This window comes from Notechis scutatus, chromosome 1 (assembly GCF_049901735.1).
Source record: "Notechis scutatus isolate UNSWTSFEM ecotype Mainland chromosome 1, rNotScu1.2, whole genome shotgun sequence".
In the NCBI taxonomy this organism is placed as follows: Eukaryota; Metazoa; Chordata; class Lepidosauria; order Squamata; family Elapidae; genus Notechis; species Notechis scutatus.
This window is the reverse complement of record NC_142009.1, coordinates 195,546,235-195,573,852: the sequence shown is the minus strand read 5'-3', so window position 1 is coordinate 195,573,852 and position 27,618 is coordinate 195,546,235. Positions and strand designations below refer to the sequence as shown.

Here is a 27,618-nt window from a genome sequence, read left to right as displayed (position 1 = left end):
AAAATATTACCTTAGAGTAATTGCTTTCCAATAGTATAAATTTCTGATCTGCGGACATTGCATAATTTTTGGCATTCACTTCTTTCTGAAAGATTAAAGCATCACATAGTAGCCAACACGTAACCATCACTTGGATAAATTAAACTCGTAATTTTGAAACAGCGGCCATACATACAAGGGTTCTATTTGTCAAGATAGCGGTCGACTGCCCTGATTCAACATTGTGAAGGATGACATTATCTTTAGACTGATGAAGATATTCATTTCCTTCAATGGAAAGAGAAATGGGATTGTTCAATAAGTTTCACGGACATGCTATCTTGTTGCATTTCTCAGGCAATCATGCATTTAGCTGCTTACTTCAAAACCATAGGCAAGAAATTTTCATGTAAGTAAATAAAAGAGCTATGGGAGGAAAGGTAAAGGTAAAGGTTAAAAAATGGTGCTTTGATCTTGTAATTCTGAACAGGCACAAATGACATCAAAGCTGAGAAAAATCAAATATATGCAGAGTTTTTTTTTTAAAAAAAACCTCAAATGTTCTTGGTAGAGATGAGGAATAGATTGATTGAACTCACAACTGAATGTAAATTTTTCATTGTTGCTCTAATACGTGAAAGATTAAAATTTGATTTATATCCCATTTTTCTACTAGGACAAGTATTTGGTTATTATTATTATTATTATTATTTGTGCAACATTTTGCATTGTAATTCTTCTTCAAAATATATATACACATATATTCTACACATATACATGTATACAAGTGAAATCCGAAAAATTAGAATATCGTGCAAAAGTTCATTTATTTCAGTAATGCAACTTAAAAGGTGAAAATAATATATGAGATAGACTCATTACATGCAAAGCAAGATAGTTCAAGCCGTGATTTGTCATAATTGTGATGATGAAGGCTTACAGCTCATGAAAACCCCAAATCCACAATCTCAAAAAATTAGAATATTGTGAAAAGGTTCAATATTTTAGGCTCAAAGTGTCCCACTCTAATCAGCTAAATAAGCCATAACACCTGCAAAGGGTTCCTGAGCCTTTAAATGGTCTCTTAGTCTGGTTCAGTAGGAATCACAATCATGGGAAAGACTGCTGACCTGACAGTTGTGCAGAAAACCATCATTGACATCCTCCATAAGGAGGGAAAACCTCAAAAGTTAATTGCAAAAGAAATTGGATGTTCCCAAAGTGCTGAATCAAAGCACATTGATAGAAAGTTATGTGAAAGGGAAAAGTGTGGAAGAAAAAGGTGCACAAACGGCAGGGATGACCGCAGCCTGGAAAGGATTGTCAGGAAAAGGCCATTCAAAAGTGTTGGGGACTTTCACAAGGAGTGGACTGAGGCTGGAGTCAGTGCATCAAGAGCCACCACACACAGATGGATCCTGGACATGGGCTTCAAATGTCGTATTCCTCTTGTCAAGCCACTCCTGAACAACAAACAACGTCAGAAGTGTCTTACCTGGGCTAAAGAAAAACAGAACTGGTCTGTTGCTCAATGGTCCAAAGTCCTCTTTTCTGATGAGACCAACTTTTGCATCTCATTTGGAAACCAAGGACCCAGAGTCTGGAGGAAGAATGGAGAGGCACACACTGCAAGATGCTTGAAGTCCAGTGTGAAGTTTCCACAGTCTGTGTTGATTTGGGGAGCCATGTCATCTGCTGGTGTTGGTCCACTGTGCTTCATTAAGTCCAAGGTCAACACAGCCGTCTACCAGAAGATTTTGGAGCACTTCATGCTTCCTTCCGCAGACGAGCTTTATGGGATGCTGACTTCATTTTCCAGCAGGACTTGGCACCTGCCCACACTGCCAAAAGCACCAAAACCTGTTTCAATGACCGTGGGGTTACTGTGCTTGATTGGCCAGCGAACTTGCCTGACCTGAACCCCATAGAGCAGTGGCCCCCAACCTTTTTTGTGCCACGGCCCAGTACCAGCATCACAAAATGATCCGCGCCCGGTACCGGCATCAGCACGCATGGCAAGGCGAGCCGAGCGACCGACCAGCCAGCCGTCCCCCGCTACCTTCAACTCCTCCTTTGTACCTTTGTCGATGGACTTCGGGATGGCTTCGGGACGGTCGCCGGCTCGCCTTTGCCTTGGGTGCTGAAAGAATCCTCGTGCCTTAGTTTTGTTTGAAGCCGCTCCCCCTTTGATGAAACTAAGGCGCGAGGATTCCTTCAGCACCCAAACGCCGCTTTCCAACCGGAAAAGCTCACTGGAAGCACTTTCTCATCAAAACAAGATGGCGGCGCCAGCAAACCGGCGGCCCGGTAGAAAATGTTCCACGGACTGTACCGGTCCAGGGCCCGGTGGTTGGGGACCCTGCCATAGAGAATCTATGGAGCATTGCCAAGAGAAAGATGAGAGACATGAGACCGAACAATGCAGAAGAGCTGAAGGCCGCTATTGAAGCATCCTGGTCTTCCATAACACCTCAGCAGTGCCACAGGCTGATAGCTTCCATGCCATGCCCCATTGAGGCAGTAATTGCTGCAAAAGGAGCCCAAAGCAAGTACTGAGTACATATGCATGCTTATACTTTTCAGAGGTCCGATATTGTTCTATGTACAATCCTTGTTTTATTGATTGCATGTAATATTCTAATTTTCTGAGATTGTGGATTTGGGATTTTCACGAGCTGTAAGCCATAATCATCACAATTATGCCAAATCACAGCTTGAACTATCTTGCTTTGCATGTAATGAGTCTATCTCATATATTAGTTTCACCTTTTAAGTTGCATTACTGAAATAAATGAACTTTTGCACGATATTCTAATTTTTTAAGTTTCACCTGTACATATATACACATACACAAAATACACACACACACACACACATATTCTACACAAAAGTACATATAAACATGAAACCAGTGTATACATTTTATATTGGGATTTTAAAAATAAAAACTGAATATTCATCTAAATTGCAAGTCCATCAAAATATGTTCCAAATGCTTAAAACCAAAGCTCATGCATTCACAAAAATAAAATAGAACATAAACTGACACATCATCTCTATTTTTGTCTTCTATAATGTAACTGCTTCATAAAAATAAGCGAGGAAAAAAATAATTCCTTAGTATCAGCCAATTCGCCTGCACCAAAATAATAATAATAATAATACAATAAATCATGCAAATGATGTTGTTTATCGCTTTAAAAGCCCCAGAGAGTATGAAATTTAGTTTTTAGACTAATTATTTAGGTTCTGACCAAGTCTAGAAACTCTGTGGTTTCAAATAAAATACTCCAGGGAATGGCAGATTTTGCAGTTTGGGGCACTTGTAACACTTCTTAGCTGTATACGTTCGTACAAGAATCATGATTATCTAGGGAAGCAACATCATCATCACCATCAGCTTCCTATCACCTGTGAACTATTTGTCACAAAGAACTTCGGGGTTTAATACACATATGCTGCAATGGTTTTATCTACAATTACTTTGGAAGCAAACCTTACAGATCTTGGATCCTCAGTGATTCTTAATATGACTGCTGATGATCTCAAGTCTTCCAATTCTCTGCACGTTTTAAATAGGCTTATTGATTTAGTCAATTGTTTGAGATACCATGCACCCTGTCCAGTGGTGGGGTTAAAAAAGTTTTAGTACCAGTTCTGTGGGCATGGCTTGGTGGGCATGGCGTGGCTTGGTGGGTGTGGCTTGGTGGGCGTGGTAGGGGAAGGATACCGCAAAAATCCCCGTTCTCACCTCACTCCAGGGGAAAGATACTGCAAAATCCCCATTTCCTCCCCACCGCACTAACCTGCTTTCCAGCTCTGTTCTCCTGTGCAGGGCAACAAAAGAAGACCCAGCCAATCAGCTGGGACTTGGGAGGCAGAGAATAGATGGGGGGAGGGGCCAGTCAGAGGTGGTATTTGCCAGTTCTCCGAACTACTCAAAATTTCCACTACCAGTTTTCTAGAACTGCTGAATACCACCTCTGACCCTGTCCCTGCACTGTCTTTGCAATGCTGAGGGTAAGAAACCACAATTGAAACCCAAACAATCCCATAAATAAATAAATATATCTATATATAAAACCCTGAAATTTAGCAGATTAAAAAAGCATTCCATGTTCCATCACTTCCCCATATTATCCCATAATTCCAGATTAATTTCACGTACCTGAAACCCAGTATGGAGAAAAGGTTTTGTAATTAAAATCTCCATCCAAATACTCATCCAGCGTAAGTGGTCTGGGATTATTTCGTTTGTGTTTATCTTCAGAAACAAGACAGAGATGACAGATTAACAACAGTTCCCACAATATAGAGAAATCACACCTAGAATGCTATAGTTTTCATTTTTTTCTTTTGAATAGGTGGCAATTTCAGGTTCATGTTGGTTATAGTTAGAAAGAAATCAAACAGGAAAAGCATGTCAGATTGAAATGATGCAAGATGTCCCATCCTCAACTCATTTGAAAAATAAGCCTGGTTACTTGAGGGCCACTTATCATTGGTTGGTTTTGGCCAGTAAGATTGGACAGAATATGTGTGCTGTGATCCAGCTTGCCTTACTTAAATGTTGTCATTTATCAGAACCATGAATGGAAACATGAATCATTTGTTGTTATACCTTTCTAATACAATAGCATTCTTCCAGAGATCCACTTGGATTTAGCTTCAAAAATCTCTGGAAAGTTGACTGGTCACCCAGGCCTTGGGGCAGAGTGGTGCTGAGCCCCTTCTTCAGGGGTGGGATTCTACCAGTTCGCATCTATTCGCTAGAACCGGTTGTTAACATTCTAAGCAGTTCGGAGAACCGGTCGTTAGAAGAAATTACTGGCCTAATCCTGTAAGGAAGGCAGGAAGGAAACATTCTGGTGTTGCTTACAGAAACTGCCTCTCCGTTAACCCTTATTACATTCTTGGCAGGACTAGACTTCCTGTCTCAGGAATGTGTCTGGAGTTTTTTCCCCCTCCTTTGCTGGTACTTTGCTTGTGTGGAGTGACCATTCAAAGTTACAATGGCACTGAAAAAAGTGACTTATGACCATTTTTCACACTTACAACTGTTGCAGCATCCCCACAGTCATGAAAGGCCAGGCGAGGAGATGCATGCCTCGATGTGAGTGATATTGAGTTGGCCACGCCCAGCCAATAACATGACCACCAAGCCATGACCACCACCTAAGCCACGCCCACAGAACCGGTTGTTAAAAATTTGAATCCCACCCCTGCCCTTCTTGATACAGTATGTATAATTTTCTGTTCTGGATGTCCACGATCTGTTTCTTACATTTTATTGTTTTCTTGTTTTTAAAGGATACACCACCCAGAGATGTTTGCAGTCAGGCAGAGTTTAACATATTTTTGGAATGCTATTTCTGTAAATTGAGTAACGTTGAGTACTTAATGTTAGAAAATGCATTTCCAACATTTGGGAAAGATCATTTTTTTAGCACGTGAATGGCAATGTCTCAAGGCTAATAGTATGAAACTTTTACAATAGGCATGCCACTAGCAAGATGAAACTTTGGCTCGTGCATTTCAAATAGTGGAGAATGCATGTTGTGGAGATCAGCAAAGGTACTCTGAGACTCACATATGTGTTAACATCAGCATTCAATAGATTCTAGGCGTTCAAGATATTATGGGAAAACCACGACATTGTTTTGGCATGTGGGAGTATTAGAAAGACAAATGGAATTCCATTTTTGTTTTCCTTTGTGGAACTTGAATAGACAGAAATCCAGTACTTGCAATTTTTGTAATTTTGCCATGATCGGCCTTGGTGTACTCAATCAAAGTCACACGCTGCACATTGTTGTATTTAACTGATTCCATGTTGGTATATAGCTATGCTTTGGGGTTCCTCATTTTCACTGTTTTGCAAAAACCATGAGTCATTTTCATCAAGAAGCAAACTCTTGTGAGGGTTGGGGGGCGGGAGTGGAGGACAAACATTGGGCAGCGACCCTCTAACCTAGTTTCAGAAAGATGCCTGTAACTTGAAATTAACCAGACTAAATACGCAAAGCAGTAATTCACCAAAAAGACTAAGCAACTGCCTATTAAGAAATAGATTCTAGGAAACAGATTCTGAAATTTTTACAATTTCCTATAATAAATCACGTAATTTGATACATCAGCCATTTCACTAGGAGCTCTGGAAGGAAAACAGTCATAAATTAGACTCACATTCTCTTTCAGTAGTCATGTGATCAGTTTTTCTTTTATAATCACAGGGTCACTTGCTAATACATGTTATTATCCTTAAGCTCTGTATAATTTATTGCATACATTCCTATTTTATGCTTATTTGTGGAAATTTCTGTTTCTTGCCCCTCATGTGACAGATGATTCAGATAGCTTAGGGAATTCATCATGTTCACACACACACACACACACACACAAACAAACCAACCAGTGGTTCGGAAGACAAAACATAAAGGGACTGTGTACAATTTGATGCAACAGTACCGTATATAAATGGTGCAACTGCACACGTATACACAGACACATCCATCGTGCTATTCCTTTTCAGTAAGCAATATTTATGTAGGAGAAATAGCCAGCCAAAGAAATTAAAGGCATGGTATAAGAAAAAGAATGGGAAATATAATTTATACCAATACATTTACCCCAATACATTTCATAATCTGCATTTCTCCAATCTTTTCTATCCTTGCAAACTCTCAGTGATTTCCCTCACCTCCATACAAGGTTTCACACATTGTCGTTTGTTTTTTTACACGTAATCACCTCTCAACCATGACTTCCTGTTTTCCTCTTCCTCTCAATCCGTTCATTCTTCCCCCATGTATTTGTTTTTATAATTTGATCAATTTTTTTAAAAATATGAATAATTTTGTGTTATAATTTTAAAACAAATTTGTTTTAATATTAAAAAAAACAGATCTGAATGATCACATTATAAAACAAATGTACTGAAACAAAGACAAATACAACAACAAATCAAATATGACCAATCACCTCAAATGTATTCAAAGAAAAATATATACTGTATGACCAAGCACCTCAACTTATTCCTTTTGTTCAAAGCGCTCCTGAATTTATTCATATTTATTCATGCATCACCAATTTATTCTTGACAGTGCTTTTTCTTATTTTACACACACACTTCTTCAATTTCCCATTTTCATGACCTTTAACTTACTTTTATGTTTCTCCTAGCAAATCTGATTTTCACTTCTATATAAAAAGGTGGTAGAAGCACATTATTATGCATAGCTAATTTTGTTTCTTTTGAAAAGGATTCAGTTCTTGAAACAAAGCGTAAACTAACTTCTGAGTGGCACAGTGGTCAGAGTGCAGTACTGCAGGCTACTTCTGCTGACTGGCGGCTGCCTGCAATTTGGCAGTTCGAATTTCACCAGGCTCAGGGTTGACTCAGCCTTCCATCCTTCCAAGGTCGGTACAAATGAAGACCCAGATTGTTGGGGGACAATATGTTGACTCTACAAACCGCTTAGAAAGGGCTGTAATGCTATTTAGTGTACTTCCATTCCAAAACAATCCTCCATATGCCATGGTCAACACCAGTTGAATCCATCAGCTCTATCCTCCAGGTGCCAATTATGTCTTTTTTATTCAAAGTTTTCGCATAATACTTTTTATTACCAGTCCTAGCTGCCCTACAAAGCTTTCCTTGCTTAATGGGAAGTACAATCAAAGTCACTTTGAACATATTGGTACCGACTTATCCTAAGCATGCTCAAGCTGTTGTATAGTTTTTCTCGATCAAGAGACTATACTGCACCAACTTACTGTTACCTGCATCTCCCTTACTATATAAGAAGGATATGCAGTGTATTGGCACATCTTAGAAGAAACATGGAAAACAAATTGCCAATGCTATCGGGTTAGGAAGCACCATCACCTCCATTCATGCTAAGTAGCCTTAGAGGCAGGAACCCACCTCAACCGGAGGTTCTTTAAGTCTACCCAAGATGCAATGAGGAAAGAAGAATCTGTAGCTTCTTCTTGTGATTATTCCATGCAAGGAAAGCATATGTCAACTCATGGCTGTGCACTAACACTCCCTCTGTCAACTCGTGAAGCATTTCTGACACAATCATGTGTCTTAATAGGAGAGGGATGTAACTGATTGCGGGCAAGTGTTATAATTGTTTTACAAGGGAAAGGTTAAGGAAACCTTTTCTACAACAGCAAGATAAGAAATACCTATAGAGTAACTTTCTACTTAATGCTATAATATATTCTACTACATTTCTTTATTTATTACTCTTCACCGCGAAATTGCTTCATTGGGGAATGTGACTGATGACATACCTTGGGGGGAGGGGGAAACAGGGTCAGAGCCAAGGCATGAATTAAGTGAGGTCAGAGTTGGCTTCACTTGGTCCGTGCCGACATGAAGCTCCTAATAAATAACTGGATTTCTTTTGAAGCTTGGCCTGAGGCTCATGATTTAATTAGGGCATCGGTAGGAATCCTGACACCCTCTAGATCAGAGGCAAAGTGGAATGAACAGGTGATTTCCCCTCTCCCCAGCTTTCCTCCCTAGGTTTCTTCTCCTGCTCTCATTTCTTCCTGAAAAAGTACAATTCAAATGTAAGAGGTATTGATCATGGGCAAATTCCACTTGAATTTGTACTGCCATATGCTGCAAATCTAAAACGTGCAGTGGCAAAGCTCATGAGCTCCTTAATTAATATCCTGCCTTTATATATCATGAAGCAATTGAAACTGCCAACAACTATTATAGATCAGGATATTCCAGGAGGGATAAGGTTTTTTTAAAAAAGCCAAGATGGCAGCCATGATTACACAATCAAAACCCTGCCCCCCAGTGGTGGGATTCAATTTTTTTTTACTACTGGTTCTGTGGGCGTGGCTTGGTGGGTGTGGCAGGGGAAAGATACTGTAAAATCTCCAGTCAGAGGTGGTATTTGCCGCTTCTACTAACAACTCAAAATTTCTGCTACCAGTTCTCCAGAACTGGTCAGAACCTGCTGAATACCACCTCTGCTGCCCCCCTTTTAACATGCATTGCATGTGTGTGATGACTGTAAAAAGGGTAAGCTTCTATTGTGTGGCTGCAGCCAGTATTTTGACTTTGTGCCCCCACACTCTGGGGGCATTTGTTACTGTGCTTGTTTTATTATTTTTTACTCTGAATATATATTATTCTCTTTTGGAATTAAATTAGGGCTTCTTCCCAAATATAACATAAGCTGAAGAGAAGAAGATATCCATAATTCCACTTAATATAGATCTTAACTTCTATAGCCCCTCTACTCTCTTCAATCACTTTTTAACTATTAGCTCCTTCACACCTTTCTGGTTTGATGACTGTTGCCCTTTGCAACATGAAAACATCTTTATTGTAACAGGTGTGTGAAGCATATCTATGTTTTGTAAATGGTAATGCTTTGGATTCTTCCTCCTGAAATAACTAACTATTAGTTACTATAGAATAAACATGTCACTTTCACTGTTGACACAGCTCATCACCAACACTAATGCAGAAGAAAACTGTCAAGACAAATAAATACAAAAAGGGAATATAAGTACACTATCATATCAAAACTGTTGGGCTGCACCTTATAAGAATTGGGAAGTATATATTTGGAAAATGGATGGCTCACCTTATCAGAAAGGCTTTAAACTAAAATAAAGCGGTGAAGGTGACCAATCTTTAGGAATATTAGGACCTAATTCCAAGCAAAAAAACCTCTACACACCAAATCAAATCAGGAGATAGGGAGTGAAGGGAAGGAAGAAAAATTCAGATGCAAAGGTAGGAGATATAGGAAATCATACCTAAAGTCAGCCATAAAGGACTCAGATGCCTATAGAATAATACTCAAAGTTTAGGGAACAAACATTGTGAATTTGAAGTACTACTACACGAGGGCAGGTATGATATAGTTGCCATTGCCGAAACTTGGTGGGATGAAACCCATGACTCGAATGTATTGATAGACAGATACAAACTATTCAAAACAAACAGATCTAACCCGCAGAAGAGGAGGTGGAGTTACATTATAAGTAAGTGACCATTTTCTTTCTACAGAGATGCACAAAACCAAGGATAAAAGCCTCCTAAAATTCATATGGGAAAAATTCATAAAAGGGAAAAAGAATGAGATTGTCCTAGGTGTATACTATGGGTCACTCAACCAAGCAAAAGAAATAAATGAAAATTTTGCTAAGCAGTTAACAAATGTATGTAGGAGACACACCACAGTAGTAATGGGGAACTTTAACTACCCTGACATCAACTGGGAGACAAACTCTGCATCAAGTGGGAAATCAAACAAGTTCCTGACCAACCTAGCTGACAACTTTGTCATCCAAAAGGTAGAGAGGAGGGAACTAGAGGGACAGCTATACTGGACCTAATTCTTACTAATAGAGAAGAAATGATAGAGGGGATTGCAGGAACTTTGGAGGAGAGTGATCATGTCATATTAGAATTCAATATAATGCAGACACAAGCATTATATAGAGCAGTGGTAGTCAATCTGGTCCCTACCGCCCACTAGTGGGTGTTCCAGCTTTCATGGTGGGCGGTAGGGGTTTTGTCCCCTACTTTATAAATCACCATTACTGTGGAACCAGTGGGCAGTCAGAAAATTTTACTACTAACAGAGATATAAAAGTGGGCGGTAGGTATAAAAAGGTTGACTACCCCTGATATAGATGCTTGTCAATATAAGACATATAGAACGTAATCAAACCAGTGTCTTAAACCTTAAAAGAGCTGATTTTAATAAAGAAAAAGAGCTAGCTTGGGAAAGATCCCATGGATTAAAATCTTAAAGGAGAAAACAACTCAAAAAGCTTGGGAAACTCTGAAAAATATGATTATAAAAGCCCAGTCCAGTTCAATACCACTGAAAAGAAAAACAAGAAATCAGAAACCAGCATGGCCACACAAAGAACTCCCTGACAAACTGAACAAGAAAACAGATACTCACGGACTTCCGGTTTGCAAGGCTTCGGCAGCGGCAGGGATTCGCGATACATGCGATCACTGCTGCGCTCGCTGCCAAGGTTCCCCGATCCGCTTGGATTTGGGGATATAGCTGCCCGTAGAGGCAGCTGAAGACAGGGGGGATCTGGATAGGGGTTTGGGGGTGTCACAGACCCCCTCCCCAGCCGGCAAAACCCCCTTTTCCCAAGGCGGAGGAGCGGCGGTCAGTAATGGCCGCCACGAAGAAACCTGCAGCTGGACAAGATTGTGCAGGAGGAAGAAAGTCGGAAGAGCTGTGAAAGTGGTTTTTGACCGGGACAAAGTAAGAGAAAGTACCCTGGAATTTGAAAGCTGCCAAAGATAAATTGTTTCCAGAGAGAGTTACAAGCGGCGAATGGAACTCTAAAAGGGAAAGTTTTTTTCTTTTCTTTCTTTTCACTCTCCTTCCCAATGTGACAGCGGATGGAACTATAAGAGAAATCGGAAAACCTGCATTGGAGGTAATTAAATGCTGAAGGGATAAGGATTTCTGAACATTTTTTAAAAACAAAAAACAAAAAACCTTTTTGCTGTGAGTGGGAAGGGAGAGGAAAAAAAATTGGAGCAGAATTTGAAAATAAGGAGAAGATTGCTTAGAATTTTAAAGAGTTATTAAACATCAATAAGACTCCTAAAAGATATATTTTAAATGAAACTTTGTGACTAAACATTAACCCCAGAAAGAGAAAGTGAAGAAGGAGAAAGTACTTAAAAGAAACAGCTTATTTGGATTGCTTGGTGATTTTGGAGCTTCTGAACTATTTTTGATTAAAAGCACTTGGGTGGTTGTTTGGAAAAACCTTTTCTCTCTATAATGGCATCACTTGTGGATGGATTGAAACTTGAATACCAAAAATATAAAAAGGAAGAGCAAGAAGGCAAGGATTCTCTTGGCACTCTTTTTCAATTTTTAGAAATGGCGGTTTGTACTTATGAAAAGCTGACTACGCAACAGGATGACTGGGATAAAGAAGAAGCCATTTTTGATGAACAAGTGACTTTAGTTGGGGAAGAAAAGGAGAAAGAGAAAAAGGAAAAGGGGACTTTAAGATTTGGAAAAACAAAACAAAAAAGAGAAGAATAAGGTGAAAAGTGGATACTATGTTAGAAAACAACAGAAAGGAGGAAAGCAGAACAAAAGGGAGGTGGAGAGACACGGGGGTAAAGAGGGCAAGGAGAAAAATAAGCAAGGGAGAACGAGAAGCCTCAATGGTGGGGAGCAAGATGCAAAGAAACAAAAGTCTTTTAGAGATAATGGGTAAACTTTATTGAAAAAGGGATTCTGGAAAGGTACATAAGATTGTATTTTTATATTTGTACTTAGAAATAATCCTAGAAAATTGGAAACGTTTAGTAATTTAAAATCTGATAAAAATGTTTAGTAAATAAATGGGAGAATTGTAGTAGGAGAAGGGGGAACATTTTAACGAAACAATGATATAAATTATGTGATGGGGGGGGAATAACTATGGAAAGCATGAGTGTTCCCATAAAGGCATGATATTTAATTGAAATGGGTAAAATGTTTAAGAATATTAATATTAATGATTAGATTGTGTTATCCCAGTGAAATTTTTTGTGAAATGAGAGATTTGAAATAGGAGAAGGGGGAACATTCTAATTAAATAATGATTTAAAATATGTGATGTGGGGGGGAAATAACTATGGAAAATTGGTGTTCCCATAAAAGTATGATATTTAATTGAAAAGTAATGTGTTAAATGTTTAAGATATAAATAAATATTAATATTAATGAATAGATTTGTATTGGCATTGATAATATTGTATAATTTTAGAATGTACCAAACAGAATCCCAATGTAAGTTATGTATTTTATATTAAGTATTATAAATGTAGGGGAAAGAGACAAAGGCGTCATACTCCAATTAGTGCACAGGAGAAGTTTTGTTTAAAGAAGAAAGATAAATGGATAAAACAGAACAGACAAAGAATAATAAATATTATGATTTGAATTGAGATGAGATAAATAAAATAAAACTAAGAAAACTTAAAAGAGATGAGAAGCTATATAGAAAATTGAAAATGGTAATAAGATATGGAATGGTATACAAAATGAATATGAATTTGAATTTGTGTCTGTACGAAGAGTTGTAACCCGGGACTAAGCAACTTTCAGAAAAGATGTTTTTTATGTTTTTATGTTTTGTGTTTTTGTGTGTTTATGTTTGATTGAGCTAATAAAACCTTGGAGGAATGTTAGAAGAGGACAATTGAGAATAAAAGATAGAAGAGAATAAAGCAAGTTAGATAAAAGTAAAGGGAGAAATAATGAGAAAGTGGAAAGGATATGTATGTGTTTATAAGGAGATGTGCCAATGGTGCATAAAATGTTTTATTTGTTTTGTTAAAATTTACAAATAACTTTCAGAAAAGAGGTTTTATGTTCTTATGTTTCATGTTTTGTATGTCTTTAAAAATTAATAAAATTTGTTCAAAAAAAAAAAAAAGAAAACAGATACTCACAAAAAATGGAAAGAGGAACACATAACTAAGGCAGAATACCAACAAATAGCCCAAACCTGCAAAAATGAAGTTAGGAAAGCTAAGACTCAGAACAAAGTAGATTTGCAACAAACGTCAAAAATAATTTTTAAAAAGTTTCTTTCAACACATAAAAAGCAAGGAAAAAGTCAAGGAAACAATCAGTCTGCTAATGGGAGAAGATGCCAAGGAAATAATAGGCACTAGAGAGAAAACGGAACTACTTAATTCATTTTTTTGCATCTCTCTTCATCCCCCCAAAAAACCACAGCTCAACTTACCAAATACAAAACTGTAAAAGAAAAACTAAGAATGAAAATTAAATAAGCAAGAAAAAGATAAGAGTACACCTGTCTTTTCTAGATGGATTTAAATCAGAGGTCCTGACAGATTACATTCCAGAATTCTGAAGATTCTGGCAGATGTGATTTTGGAACCATTGAACCATAACTTTCAAAGTTCTTGGAGCACCAGGGAACTAACTACCTGAGGACTGGAAAAGAGCTGATGTGGTCCCTATTTTAAAAAGAGGGGGGAAACAGATCCAGGAAATTACAGACCAATCAGGCTGGCATCAATGCCTGGAAAGATCCTATAAAAGATAATCAATCAACAAATCTGCAAACACCTAGAAGCAAGCAAAGTTATAACTAAAAACACATCATGCCAAACAAATCTTATTTCATTCTTTGACAAAGTGACTAAATTAGTGGATCAGTGAAATGCTGTGGACATAGCATACTTGAATTTCAGTAAAGCATTTGACAAAGTGCACACAATGTACTTCTTGGTAAGCTAGAAATATGTGGGACAGACAGCACCAACACCAGATGGATTTGTAACTGGCTGACAAACCATACTCAACATGTAGTCCTTAATGGAACTAAATCCACATGGAGGGACATAAGCAGTGGGATACCCCAAGTTTCCATTTTAGGTCCAATACTCTTCAATATCTTCCTAAATGATCTAGATGAAGGAATAGAAGGAGAACTCATCAAACTTGCAGGTGACACTAAACTGGCAGAAATAGCCAACACTCCAGAAGATAAATGGATCCCAACAGACTTGAAAACAGGCCCTATCTAACAAAATGAAATTCAATTTAGAGAAAAGTATGGTTTTACATTTAGGCAAGAAAAACCAAATGTACAGGTCTAAAATAGCCCAATAGTAGTAACTGTGAAAGGGATCTTGGAGTCTGAAGTGGACAGTCACTTAAATATGAGCCGACAGTGTGCTATAGCAGCCAAAAAAAGCCAATACAATTTTAGCTGACACTAATAGAGGGACATAATCAAGATCATGTGAAGTATTAGTACTGTTTTATAAAGCCTTGGGAAAACCACACTTGGAATACTCTATCCAGTTTTGTTTACCACAATATAAAAAAGATGTTGAGACTTTAAAAAGAGTACAGAGAAGAGCAACAAAGATGATTATGGGAGCTAAAACATATGAAGAACAATTGCAGGAATTGTGTATGTCAAGTCTAGTGAAAAGGACCAGGGGAGACATGATAGCAGTGTTTCAATATATGAAGGGCTGCCACAAAGAAGAGGGGATCAACCTATTTTCCAAAGCACCAGAAGGCAAGACAAGAAACAATGTATGGAAACTAATCAAGGAGAGAAGCAACCTAGAACTAAGGAGGAATTTCCTAACTTAGTCCTTCTTTTCACTAGACTAGACATATCCAATTAACCAGTGGAATGGCTTGCCTTCAGAAGTTGTGGGTGCTCCAACACTGGAGGCGTTTAAGAAGATTCAACAGCCATTTGGTCTTGAGCAGGGATTTCAACCAGAAGACCTTCAAGGTTCCTTCCAATTCTGTTATTCTATGTTCAAATAATGAGCTGGCAGGAAATGTAGAAGATGAAGGTTTTTAAAAAGCTACTTCCCCCATCAGAAGTCCAATGACTTCAAAAAATTAGAAATAAAAGCTTATCTAGCACACTTGTGGTTTTTTTAAAGTCATTTCCATTGCATACAATGGATTTGTTATCAGTTCTTTACTAGCTGTACACGCTCCATACAAAGAAATTCCCTCATTAATTACATGTTCGTATAACATCTTTAAACCTAAAACATCTGTTAATTGCATGTTTTGTAATAACCTTTAATCAAGGTTGCATGACTTGTCTATGCAGTTTTCAGCAGTTCTATGAAATATCTATTCAAATAAGGATTGTGCTCATTACTTGAAATTATTGTAACCTAAGTCCACTGTAGGCAAAAGGTGAATGATGTATTTCTGGTATCCATTTAGTTAACTCTTATGTCAGATAGGTGTCACATAAATTGCATGTTTACAATATGTTCTATGTTGAAAATAAACTGTATTGTAACACAGCAAAGAAATTGTGAAGATTTTGGCAGCAACCTCTAGTATTGCCATAGTACTATGGACCAGGCCTGAATCTTGAAACTAGATCTGTTTACTATCACTCAGTTTTATTTGTCAGCTTGTCTAAGAAATGCTTCATATTGGCTTACATTTTTGTAAATTTCAGTTAGAACAGCCTTCTCCGAATTGGTGCTCTGCAGATGTACGGAAATGACAAACTCCTGAATTTCCTGTCACTATGTCAGTGGAAATAATTGGCCCAGCACAACTAAAGGAAAAAGCTAAATCAAAACCTCTTGATTTGGTCATCTGCTCTACTTCCACATTTTGTATAAATGAAAGAAGAAGCTGTAAAAAAAAAGTATTTTCAACATGCTCAGGTGTTACCTTTGTCTGCTCGTATCATGAGTTCCAGGATGAAACAATGAGACTAAAAAAAGATTCACGTCCTTAAAACCATTGATGACATTCAGTCATTTTTGGTTCTAGCTACTACAGGATTGAAATATTAGTATTTTACAACTGTCTGCAATTAACAGAAAGAGACCGTGTGCACAATTGTTAACACTTAAATACTTCTTAGCTCAGTTTCAGCAATGAAATATGTAGTGAGTTGGCAGATAGGCTTTGCATGCCTGCCAAAAGTTCCAGATTCCAGAATCATCACTTAAGGGTTTCACCCATTTAGCCTCTTGGCTACAAGAAAAGATTAAGCGGAGTCTGATAGAACTGTTCAAAGTAGCACTTACAGATTTACAGATTTACAGAGTTGGAAGAGACCTTGTAGGTCATCTTGTCCCATCCCCCTGCCCAAACAGGAGACCCTACACCATTTCTGACAGATGGCCGTCCAGTCTCTTCTTGAATAAGCTTCCAGGGATGAAGCTCTCACAACTTCTGAAGGCAAGCTGTTCCATTGGTTGCTTGCTCTCACTGTCAGAAAATGTCTCCTTACTTCCAGGTTGAATCTCTCCTTGTTCAGTTTCCATCCATTATTCCTTGTCTGACCTTCAGGTGTTTTGGAAAATAGCTTGACCCCTTCCTCTCTGTAGCAGCCCCTCAAATACTGGAAGACTGCTATCATGTCTCCCCTGGTCCTTTTCTTCACTAGACTAGCCATACCCAGTTCCTGCAATTGTTCTTCCTATGTTTTAGTCTCCAGGCCTTTGACCATCTTAATGCTTCTCCTCAGACAACATTAATTTTGCTCAAGCAGACACCAAGATAGCTGAGGAGGTTTAAGGTCTCTATATTAACTACCAGAAGAGGGATTTTCCCCCTACTACAGACTGTATACTGCTTATAACAATATAGCATAATTTTAAATAGTAGGCTAATGAAAAATGCAGCTGTATATGGTTGGGTATGTACATGCACTCTTCCTTAGTAAGTTGTTTTATCTTCCATTTTTAAGGCTCTCAAGTCTTCATGGAAGAAATAAACTGTTTAAAAAGAGGGATGATCCCAGGTACCCAATCATTTGGCTCAAATCTGTATGAGGAAGGCAATCTGAGGTGTATGTGAAGTAAAATGGTGGGTAAGAAAGGTGAGCCATATTAACACTCTAGAACTTCCATATTACAGGTAGCTCTCAATTTGCAATCCTTTGTTTAGTGACCATTCGAAGTTACAACGGCACTGAAAAAAATGACCTATGACCATTTTTCATGCTTAACGACTGTTGCAAGTATCCCCATGGTCATGTGATCAAAACTCAGATGCTTGGCAACAGGTTCATATTTATGATGGTTTTAGTATCCCGAGGCCACCTTTTGAAATCTTCTGCAAAGTTAAAGGGACAGCCATGTTCCCTTGAGAACCCCGTTACTAACTTAACAACTGCGATGATTCAACTTAACATTTAACAACTGTGGAAGGGGGTAAAGTAGGGCAAAACTCACTTAACCACTTAGTGACAGAAATCTGATGCTCCGTTGTGGTTGTAAGTCGAGGATTAGCTATCTAACAGATCTACTGTGCCCAGCAGAAAGCAATGTATGAAACAAGGTTGTTTAGCATAGAGTTTGCAACTTGACTGAAAGACCTTGGCTTCCATGCACTGCAAAGTGAATGCAGGTAAGTGTATCATTTGAAAAGATCCTATGCATTGATTGCTCCAAACATTTCTTTTTTACTTGGATGCAGACATGTCTGTCCGGTATTTCTAAATTTTATCAGAGTTACAATTCTGCAGAGTTACAAACGTCTGCACAAATATCACTAAATACAGTTCTGCAGCTTAAAGGGAGGGGCGGGGAATGAGGTTGTTGTGTGTGCCGAAATGCTGTCCAAATTAGGGTGTTGGTAAAATAGGTTATCATGCACACATCCTAAATTCCATTTATTTATTTTTTAAAAAAGGAAAATTCTCTGCAAATACTTCCAGTGATGTAAAATGAAGGAAATGTTTTCTCTCCTTACCCCACCCCTCCCCTCCCCTCCCCTCCAAAGTTAACATACCTTTTGCAGGAATTAACACAATGCACAGAAGTAACAAGGAGAGCAAAAGGCAGGAGATCACTCCAACTAGGATTTTCAGCTGAACCTGTGGGAAAGAAACGAGCCCAGATTTTCATATTGTTCATTCCCTTCCTCCTATGTTTTACGGCATCTCTGCAACAATTTTAGTTAAGTCCTGCCAACTACAGAAATCTTGAAGTTTGCTTTCAACTGTTCTTTCCTTGCTTGAGCATGCTTACGCATCAAGTGTTTCTCCACAGTGGAGCACCAGACACAATTTAAATTGCCCAGACTCCAACACTCAAGTTTTCTTTTTGTTTTACAGACCTTCATGCTTCTTGTTGTCTTAAAACGTCCTAGGGCTTCTTGCTGTTCTCAGTGTTGGTCACTAACTCTCCCAAAGCAGTTTGAAAAGCAGCTGCAGCTGCTGGCCAGATATGAGACTCAGTTTTTTTTTTAAATGTGTTTTAATAAGCCATGCCAAATTTCAAAGGTTTTTTCCATACAATTGGAAACAGATTTTTAAGGGCGTTCTAAACCCCGCAATGAACTGTGGGTGGCTGCAAAGGGTCTGTGTCATTACTCAAATCTGCTTACACAAAGATTTACAGAATTTTATGACTTAGCAGCAAATTTAGCATGTACTACTTACAGCATGTTTTGGAAATATGGAAGATAAGATTTAAATTAAGATCCATTCATAGTACAGTGACAAAGAAAATCCATTTTATGTGTTGACTGATGTATAAAAATAATAGCAAATACGTCTCGGTGTCTGTATATAAAAACCTGGGATTTGGAAGAGGATCACTGGCTTCCCCAGGAAAAAAGGATCAGGTAGCTGATAAGAAAAACTATCTGCCTGCCTGCCTGCCTGCCTGCCTGCCTGCCTGCCTGCCTGCCTGCCTGCCTGCCTATCTATCTATCTATCTATCTATCTATCTATCTATCTATCTATCTATCTATCTATCTATCTATCTATCTATCTCTTTTGCTGTGATTCCAGGATAACTGCTGGCATTTATAATAAAGAGTGTATTAGAGAATAACGGTTTTACCAATTTGTTCCAAAACATCACGATTCCAGTTTTTTGTCCAAAACTTTTTAGCTCACCACTATATATTGGGGAAGGCACACAGAGGTGTGTTATATATCAGACAGAAGGCATGTATTTAATCAAAGGAATCTTATTTCATTCTTATTTATTTTTATTTTATTTATTTATTCATTTTGTTTGTCAAGCATGTATGAGAAAATAAGTATAAGTATGAACACACAACAAACATATTTAAGTATACACACAATAAACAAGTACGGATAAATGGATAAGTGGGAACAGTAGGACAGGGACGGTAGGCACGCTGGTGCACTTATGCATGCCCCCTTACAGACCTCTTAGGAATGGGGTGAGGTCCACGGTAGACAGTTTAAGGTTAAAGTTTTGGGGATTTGTTTGAGGATGTAACAACAGAGTCAGGTAGTGAGTTCCAGGCGTTGATCACTCTGTTGCTGAAGTCGTATTTTCTGCACTTGAAGATAAGATATAATGATCATAATTTCTGGAAACCATGATGAATGAGCACACAAATAAGAAGAAACTCTCATTTAATATATTAAGGGTGAAGGGAATGAGAGGAAATTCAAGTTAAATCCTAGGATATAAAGGGCTACAGTAATGTAATCCCTTCTTGCACAGACCCTAAATATAATATTCAGTTTTGTTGATGTCAAATTTCATTTAGGCTGCAATCCATTTGCATATATCTGGGAACAAATCCAGAGGAACTCAGTAATATCTACTTTTAAACAAAGATGTTTAAGATTACACTGCTGGTTCCTCTTAGAATCAATTTTAATGGCAATATTTCAATTTCCTAAGAGGGCCTGATGACATTATTGAAATGTGAATAAAATAGATACACCCAGCATACAGAGAGAATTTGAGCCACCTCCTCTTTCACAAGAGTTATTCTTTTCCAATTATTCTTTCAAGTAAGAATCTTGCCCAATATGGTGTATATCAGATACCTTGGAATGAAAACTCCAAGAATTCCCAGCCAGTCTATCAGCTGGGAACTATCTGAGCACTTATGTGGAACTAGGCCCCGAGGTCATTAGGGGTCATTTTCTTACGTAATGTTAAAGATAGTCCACACAGATATTACGTATTATGCACCCAGGGAAATACAAATATGCAGAGTATGATTTCTAAAACTTTTGCCAACAAGTATTGCAAATCAGTTGAGGTACAAAGAAGGGAGAAATCAGAAATTTAAAAATGTATCTATGTTTAGGGCTGGGTTTTTTTTTTGGTTTTTTTTAGCATCTATAATAATACAATGGAGATTTTGGCATGCTTCTTTTTTCATAAAAATAGACTAAATCTGGTATTATGTATTAATATTATATCGAGCGATAATAGTACACCTCAGCAATTATCTGTTCATTCATAAATACCTCTTTTTTTTAAAGACACACATTTGTTTTCAAGAAAATAAAAGGATTATAGTAAGACTTAAAAAGCAATAAGGTAAAAAAATAAAGGGTATTGTCGCTGTACTTTTTAAAAAAAGTAAATAAGCATGCTGTATATCTTTAAAATATACAATAAAGAGCATTGTGCCTTTTGAAAAAGGGAAATAAATATATTGTATTCATTTCCCTTTTTGAACGAATACAGGATTCATTCAAAATCTCCATTCTATTTTGAATTCAAAATATTGTATTCAATATTTTTGAATACAATATTTTGTATTCAAAAATATTGAATGCATATTTCTATTTCTCTATTTGTCTCTATTTCTATACGCTATAGCATCACTAAATAAAGTTTCAACTGATTAAGAAAAGCATAGTCCATCCTACTAAGCTGCACACAAACTATGTTATGGTCCAGCATAAAACAGACATCCTGTGGTACTCCTGTGATTGTTGGACTACAATTCCCAGCATCCCTTACCACTTGCCATGCAGCCTAACAGTGATAGAGTTGGAGTCCAGCAATTTCTGGAGGGAGACAAATTGCTTATACTTCATTTAAAATGAGGCATGCCATCCCTTAATTGTCAGCAAATGACAGAAGTTGCAGTCAATTCATTGAACAAAATGAGGAGCAATAACCCAGGCAATTTTTCTTCCATACAGTTCCTGTCACTAATAGAGAAGGAGAGTCAAAGATGTCACTCAGAGAATAGCAAGCAATGAAGCAATACACTATTGCAGAAATCTGGCTGTAACGTTGCACAACCTTTTCTTATTTTAAAATATTTTGTACTTAGGAGGGGATAAGCCTGATTACAGATACATCCCATAATATTGATAATATAGTCAAAACCAACCTAGCTGCATCACTGCCATTGGGAAACTGGAGTTAAAGGGCTTTCATAAGGAATTCAGTCTGAGAACAAGAGAATCTGGAGCAATCTATTTTTAGTGGTTCCTGTGACTTGAACAACTGCATGGATTTGCAATAGGTTATAGAATTCATCCCCTCCTCAAGATATTTTGATAAGGTGAGTTTACTTTAACTGTTGATGCTATACATCACTGAAAACAATGCCAGAGCATATACACAGAGCTCACTGTGTGCATAGACTGAAATAAACAAATAATTATGCATTGCAATGCTCCACCTACCATTTTGCAAAATGACCTCCCTGAATCTGCCCCATTGCAGGCTTCACAGAAATAAACAACCAAGAGTCAAACTTAAATATGATATATAATCTGGGTTCTGGCTTATGGTAATGGATATGCTCACCTCCATTGTCTTGGCTTTCTGCTTCTTTATCCTCTTCGCTAGGCGGCAGGTGATGCTTCCCAAAATCCAACAGTGGCCAGTTTACTGCTGAGTAGAGATAGCGCAATACTTTTTTTCCCTCAGTTGTTAGAGCCTAAAATGAAATAAAATGGAACCTGAGATCACAAAGCTCAAAAAGAAGTAGCAACACAGTGCCAGCTGCATATTCAATAGGAACTTTTGCTGTCTTGCTATTGATAGAGATGGATTTTTACGCATGTTCTAAATCAGGGGTCCCCAATCCCTGGTCTGTGGATCAACGTTGGTCTGTTGCATGCCAGAAACTGGGCCACACAAACAAGCAAAGACCCATCCAAGGGATGCAGGTGGCACATGAAATCATGCTCCCTCCGGTCCATGAAAAACCTCTCTCCTATGGAACCAGTGCCTTGGGGGCCATTTTCTAAATGATAAGAAAATGGGGGCAATGGCTCCAAAGGAAGAGCACTCCCTAGTCTCCCTGGTCTGCTACAAGAGGTCAGAAGTCAGCTTGGAAACATTCATGGCCATTATGGAGGATGCAATTCTTGAAGGGACAATCCTAGAACTTTTCTATACTGCAGCCTTAAATGGTTTCACTTCTCTGCATAAACTGACCGGGAATGAAGCCAGCTTGAGAAATTATCTCCAGATTTCCACCACTTCCTTTGCTTTGGACACAGAAATGGCTTGATATTCTGTTTGGATCACATCTACCACAACCCTCATTGCTGAATTCTTCTGCTTTCTTATCCTTCCAAGACTGGAGAAGACAAGGAAAGGAAAAGAGATAAAGACAGAAAAAAAACTAATAATTAACTATTTTCCCCCATCACTTGGGCTAGAAGAGAAAGTACAAGAAGCCTTGCCAACTTTATCTGATCTTCTGTTTTTTTAAAAAAGCTGTGATTTCTCTGTCTGATAGGTAAAGCAGGAAAAGAACAAAGTCCAGCTTTTCACCATTCTCTTGGTGAACCTGTAATAATAATATGTGGTAGGGAGCAGAGACAAGCAACTGGGAGAGAGTCTTGCTACCACAGTGCATAAGAGCATCTGGAGTGGCCTGTCACCATATGAAGCATGACAAGCAGCAAGTTTAGTTCAATCAACTTTAAGTTGGAATGCATTACTTTCGATCTGTAGCAGGAAAAGATAGGCGGAGGTTGCCTTCTGGAGGCAGGGATTTGGGGCAGGGAAAGGATAATGTCATGCATGACTCAAGAAGAGAACAATGGCTAATACTAGAGCTGGCTGAGCTTGTCATGATCAGAGATCACTAAGAGATCAGCTCTTAGTGTCAAGCCTCCCATGCAGAGGGGGTATTCAGCAGGTTCTGACCAGAACCAGTAGCAGAAATTTTGAGTAGTTTGGAGAACCAGCAAATACCACCTCTGGATATTTGGCTCTGCCTCCATCTATTCTCTGCCTCCTGAGTCCCAGCTGATCGGCTGGGTCTCCTTTTGTTGCCCTGCACAGGAGAACAGAGCTGGAAAGCAGGTTAGTGGGGTGGGGGAGGAGAGGGGATTTTGCAGTATCCTTCCCCTGCCACGCCCACCAAGCCACGCCCACCAAGCCACGCCCACAGAATCGGTAGTAAAAAAAATTGAATCCTACCACTGCTCCCATGACATAGATCCTGGGTTAATCCAAGCCACTCACAAGATCCCCCTGACTAGCACAAGAGATAGTGTTAAGCAGTAGGCTAACCATATATTCCAGCTAGCACTCCATATCATCAGACTGTTTATTAATAAAGGTAACCTCTATATTAACTATCTTATCCAGCAACTAGAAGCCAACTACATTCATGCCACTCAGCTGGGAAATAGGTTTCTGCCATTTTTACTATATGGCAGACAATCCTGTTATTATCTAATACAAGGTGATTTAAAGAGTGCAACGAGTGCCCCAATGTTGCCAAGACAATAATTGGTGATCAATTATAAAAAAAATGTTTGATAATGATCTTGTCTAAAAGATTCACAACCCTTAACTGGTCTATCAACAACTGCACAATTGAGCAAGTTAACATCTTTCAAATACTTTGCCAAAGTGAATGGGGGAGGGGTACTAGTGCAACTTGGCAAAGGAGTACCTCGACCATTTTGCAATCCCGTCACATGAAGGAAATCTTTTGTCTGCCACCATCAAACTCTTTCAGGGACTTAGCCAAGGATTCAGACACTTAACTCTGAAGAAGCTGCTCCATTCAGCCTGCAGAATGCCAGCCTCATGACATTCTGAGTCTGATCAAATACTTTACAGACACCATCAAAACAGCTGGATATTCCTGTCAGATGATGGGATTGGATTCAGCATGTAGAGTGGACCAGGCGTCTCCAACCTTGGCCACCTTAAGACTTGTGGACTTCAACTCCCAGAATTCCTCAGCCAGCTGGCTGAGGAATTCTGGGAGTTGAAGTCCACAAGTCTTAAGGTGGCCAAGGTTGGAGACGCCTGGAGTGGACAACAGAACAAAGATACTCAGTGAGGCTCCTTGCCAAGTAAGGGAATAACTTTCTTGGTTAGATAAAATTGGCTGCAACTTAATTTAAGAGGCAGCGCTGACCCATGTTTTTCTGTTGGAAATAACTCTCTGATCTCCTGTTCTGTGGGTGAATCTTGCTGGTGACGCTCTGGCTTTGGATTGGCTAACACACCTGACTTTGCTGCCTAACTTCAGATTGGATCTTGACTTCTCTTCTGCACTCTCCTGTTAAAAGTAAAACCACCCACCCAAGCAAGTTTTCTTTCCAAGAGATGTTGATTTACATTCTTTCCTTTGCTACTGTTTTCTGCTCAGCCTTGAGTAAAATGCTGTTTTCGCTTAAGTTCAGGCCATGTGAGATGGTATAGTCCAGGTTTTTAGAGCTATATTTGGCCTTCACAAAAGTGGTGCTAGAACTGTTCTTAATTTAGATTCCAGCCTTGCTTGAGTAGAAACTGGAGTTTGGATAGCAGCAATTAACTATTGTAGATAGGCAGTTCAAAAAAATGGAAAATAAATTTAAAAACCCATAAATTTAACTATTCCATCTGAGCTGCATCACCTCACTTTTCAGTAAAAATTTTCAACTCAGCTAGGAGAAGGCCCTTACACATAAAATGACATATGGTGACCTCTTTCCAGATATGTATATTAAATAGGGACTAGGCCACAAAACTTGTAGCACGATTCCTCCTGGATGTGGAGCTGTAGTTCAGTCTAGGTCAGTGATCCGGTTTCTGTAGAACTGCAATCACATTTGATGGGAGAGTCACGACATCTTACTGTTACAGTGAATACCAATGAGCCTTCACAGAGACGCTGCGATACTTTTTTTTCCTGCCCTGCCACAAGGCATGTATCATAAAATTCCTGTCACTTGTTATTTGTGTTCTTGTAAAATAGGAGAGGTTGAAATGATTACACGTGTGGTTTTATACTGCCGGTGTTATTGGCGTTTATGCCAAATTTAATCTTTCCCTTTAAAAATAATAATAATACCAGCATTGTCAGATGATCCTTATGCTTGTATACTGGGTTTTCTTCTTGGCTTTTAATTACCATAAAGTTTTGATTTGATTTTGCCAAAGTTGTTGGATGGAGGAATGCACACGATGTATATAGAAGCCGTAATTTTATGAGGCTTAGCCTCAGTACTGTTCACAAGATAACTTTCATTTTAAATGACCTATTTGGTTAATTAACTAATGCTAATAGCTTAGATAAATTACAAAGCTGTCCCTGATTGTCTACTAAAAGAAGAAAACTGCAACAGGACCGGACTCAAGAACATTTCTCAACCATGTATGGGTAAGCATGTGTGGTAAGCATTGTCAAAAAGCCTTCTGAACTATAGGCTCTTAGAATAGTTGGTGTCAGGAGCAAGTACAGGAACTGAGTTCAAAGCATTAAATGTTTATTCCATATCACCTATATACAACAGTCTGATACTAACAGTCAAGTCAAATTGGCACTAGATAAAAATCATGGGAGGGGTGGGGTGGACTTAGGTCTCTCGTGGTTATGTAAGGATTCCAAACTGATGATACATTTGACCCTGCCTTCGGGTTCTACCTGGTCATCTCCTACAGTTGGTAGTATTATGTACGATTGTACCTTGCTTTCCAAGAGGCCCTCTAACTCTTCATCTTCCCTTCTCTTTTAATTTATTCAAAAATCATTTAAAAAAAACAAACCAAAGTCCAGATAGGATAGGAACTCTGTTAAATTTAAAAGAAGGTATCTTTAGGCAGTTTGATGGCTGTGGGTAGCAGGCCGTCTACCTTATGTGGTATTCCTGAGCAGTATTTTAGATTTCTAATAGGAAGCAGCTACATATTAAAAGAAGAAAACATTCCCTTGAGCATGAACAAATTGTTCACTGACTAAAAATCTATCCTACATATGGTCTTAAGTTTTTTCCCCTCCTGAATTGGAAAAGTTTTTGAGTATCACATCACACAAGATATTTATTCATCTCATCTATTACTATTTTCTTGGAAATCCTCCTTTTCACAGATGTACTTTAGGGGGGGTGAAAGTTCCCGTGACAGTCATGTGAGGAAGCAGCCTTTTAAGGTATGATCACAATGTACCAAGTGGAGAAAGTGTCTCCCCTCATAACAATTAATTTAAGAAAAAAATCTTAGAAAAACATCTTATTAGGATAAATTGTCCCTCCTTCCCATTATTACTGCAAAAAGAGGGAGAGTGGGGTTGCAACAGGTAGGAAGGACCACCTCCAAAAATGTAATTACTGCATTCAATTCTGACAAAGGGATGGGTCATGCAAAGCTTTATTAAAGACTGCTGCATACAATTGGTTATCAGGATTGATCTCGTGCTAGGATTCTCCAAGATGGGATGGGAGAAGGTCCACAGGCTGAAATGTCTTTAGAAGCAGTAAATCCATTCTGCTGAAACACAACACGTTAGGCTAATAATCTTACCAGAGGCGGTATTCGGACCGGTTCTCGTGTACCGGTAGTGGAAATGTTGAGTAGTTGAGCGAAGCGCTCTCTCAGAACCAATAGGAAAAAAATGTGGAATTTCACCACTGAATCTTACCCATAAACTCTTCTGCAGGTGGGTGGGCCAAGAATAAGAACCAGCTTTCCTGCTGTGCTGGTTTTAGCCCATTAAAAAAGTTAGGGCAAAGAAAATCTTCACTGTTTGTGCAAGATGAATTAGAAACTGGGGTAATGTAGCAGTGACACTCTTCAGGGTAGTGAACGGGATGGGAATTAGAATTGTACTTCTAACTCTAAACATTAGTCCTTTTTGAATATTTGACTATCTAGGGCTTGCTAAACTGGAATTCTGCTCCACATACATAAACAGTTATCTATATGCTGTTTTTCTTACCTCCTGTTGTTGAATAACAGTTATATCAAGTGTCTGCTTCCAGACACTTGATAAAATAGATGGCTTTCCTTCATCATTATACTAAGTAAAGCAAGAAATGAGAAATTCCTCCTTTGTTCTATCTCCCTCTATTGGCAAGGAGGTTTTTCAACTGGTGAGTTTTGCTCATGTACTATTTTACACACAGACACAATAGTAGAAAGAGGGAAAG

The 27,618-nt window shown here is 38.5% G+C and overlaps 1 protein-coding gene across 1 annotated transcript in view; it reads right to left on the bottom strand.

The window, feature by feature from the left end:
- Nucleotides 1-22,114, bottom strand: part of FAP (fibroblast activation protein alpha) — a gene marked incomplete at its 5' end in the record, with an annotated part of 62,615 nt that extends 40,501 nt beyond the window's left edge. Inside the window, 5 exons of the mRNA XM_026674532.2 lie at nucleotides 11-85; nucleotides 176-267; nucleotides 4,148-4,243; nucleotides 18,279-18,363; nucleotides 22,040-22,114. Of these exons, the coding sequence (XP_026530317.2) occupies nucleotides 11-85; nucleotides 176-267; nucleotides 4,148-4,243; nucleotides 18,279-18,363; nucleotides 22,040-22,114 (423 nt within the window). The remainder of the gene's footprint in view (nucleotides 1-10; nucleotides 86-175; nucleotides 268-4,147; nucleotides 4,244-18,278; nucleotides 18,364-22,039) is intronic.
- Nucleotides 22,115-27,618: the final 5,504 nt, after the last annotated feature.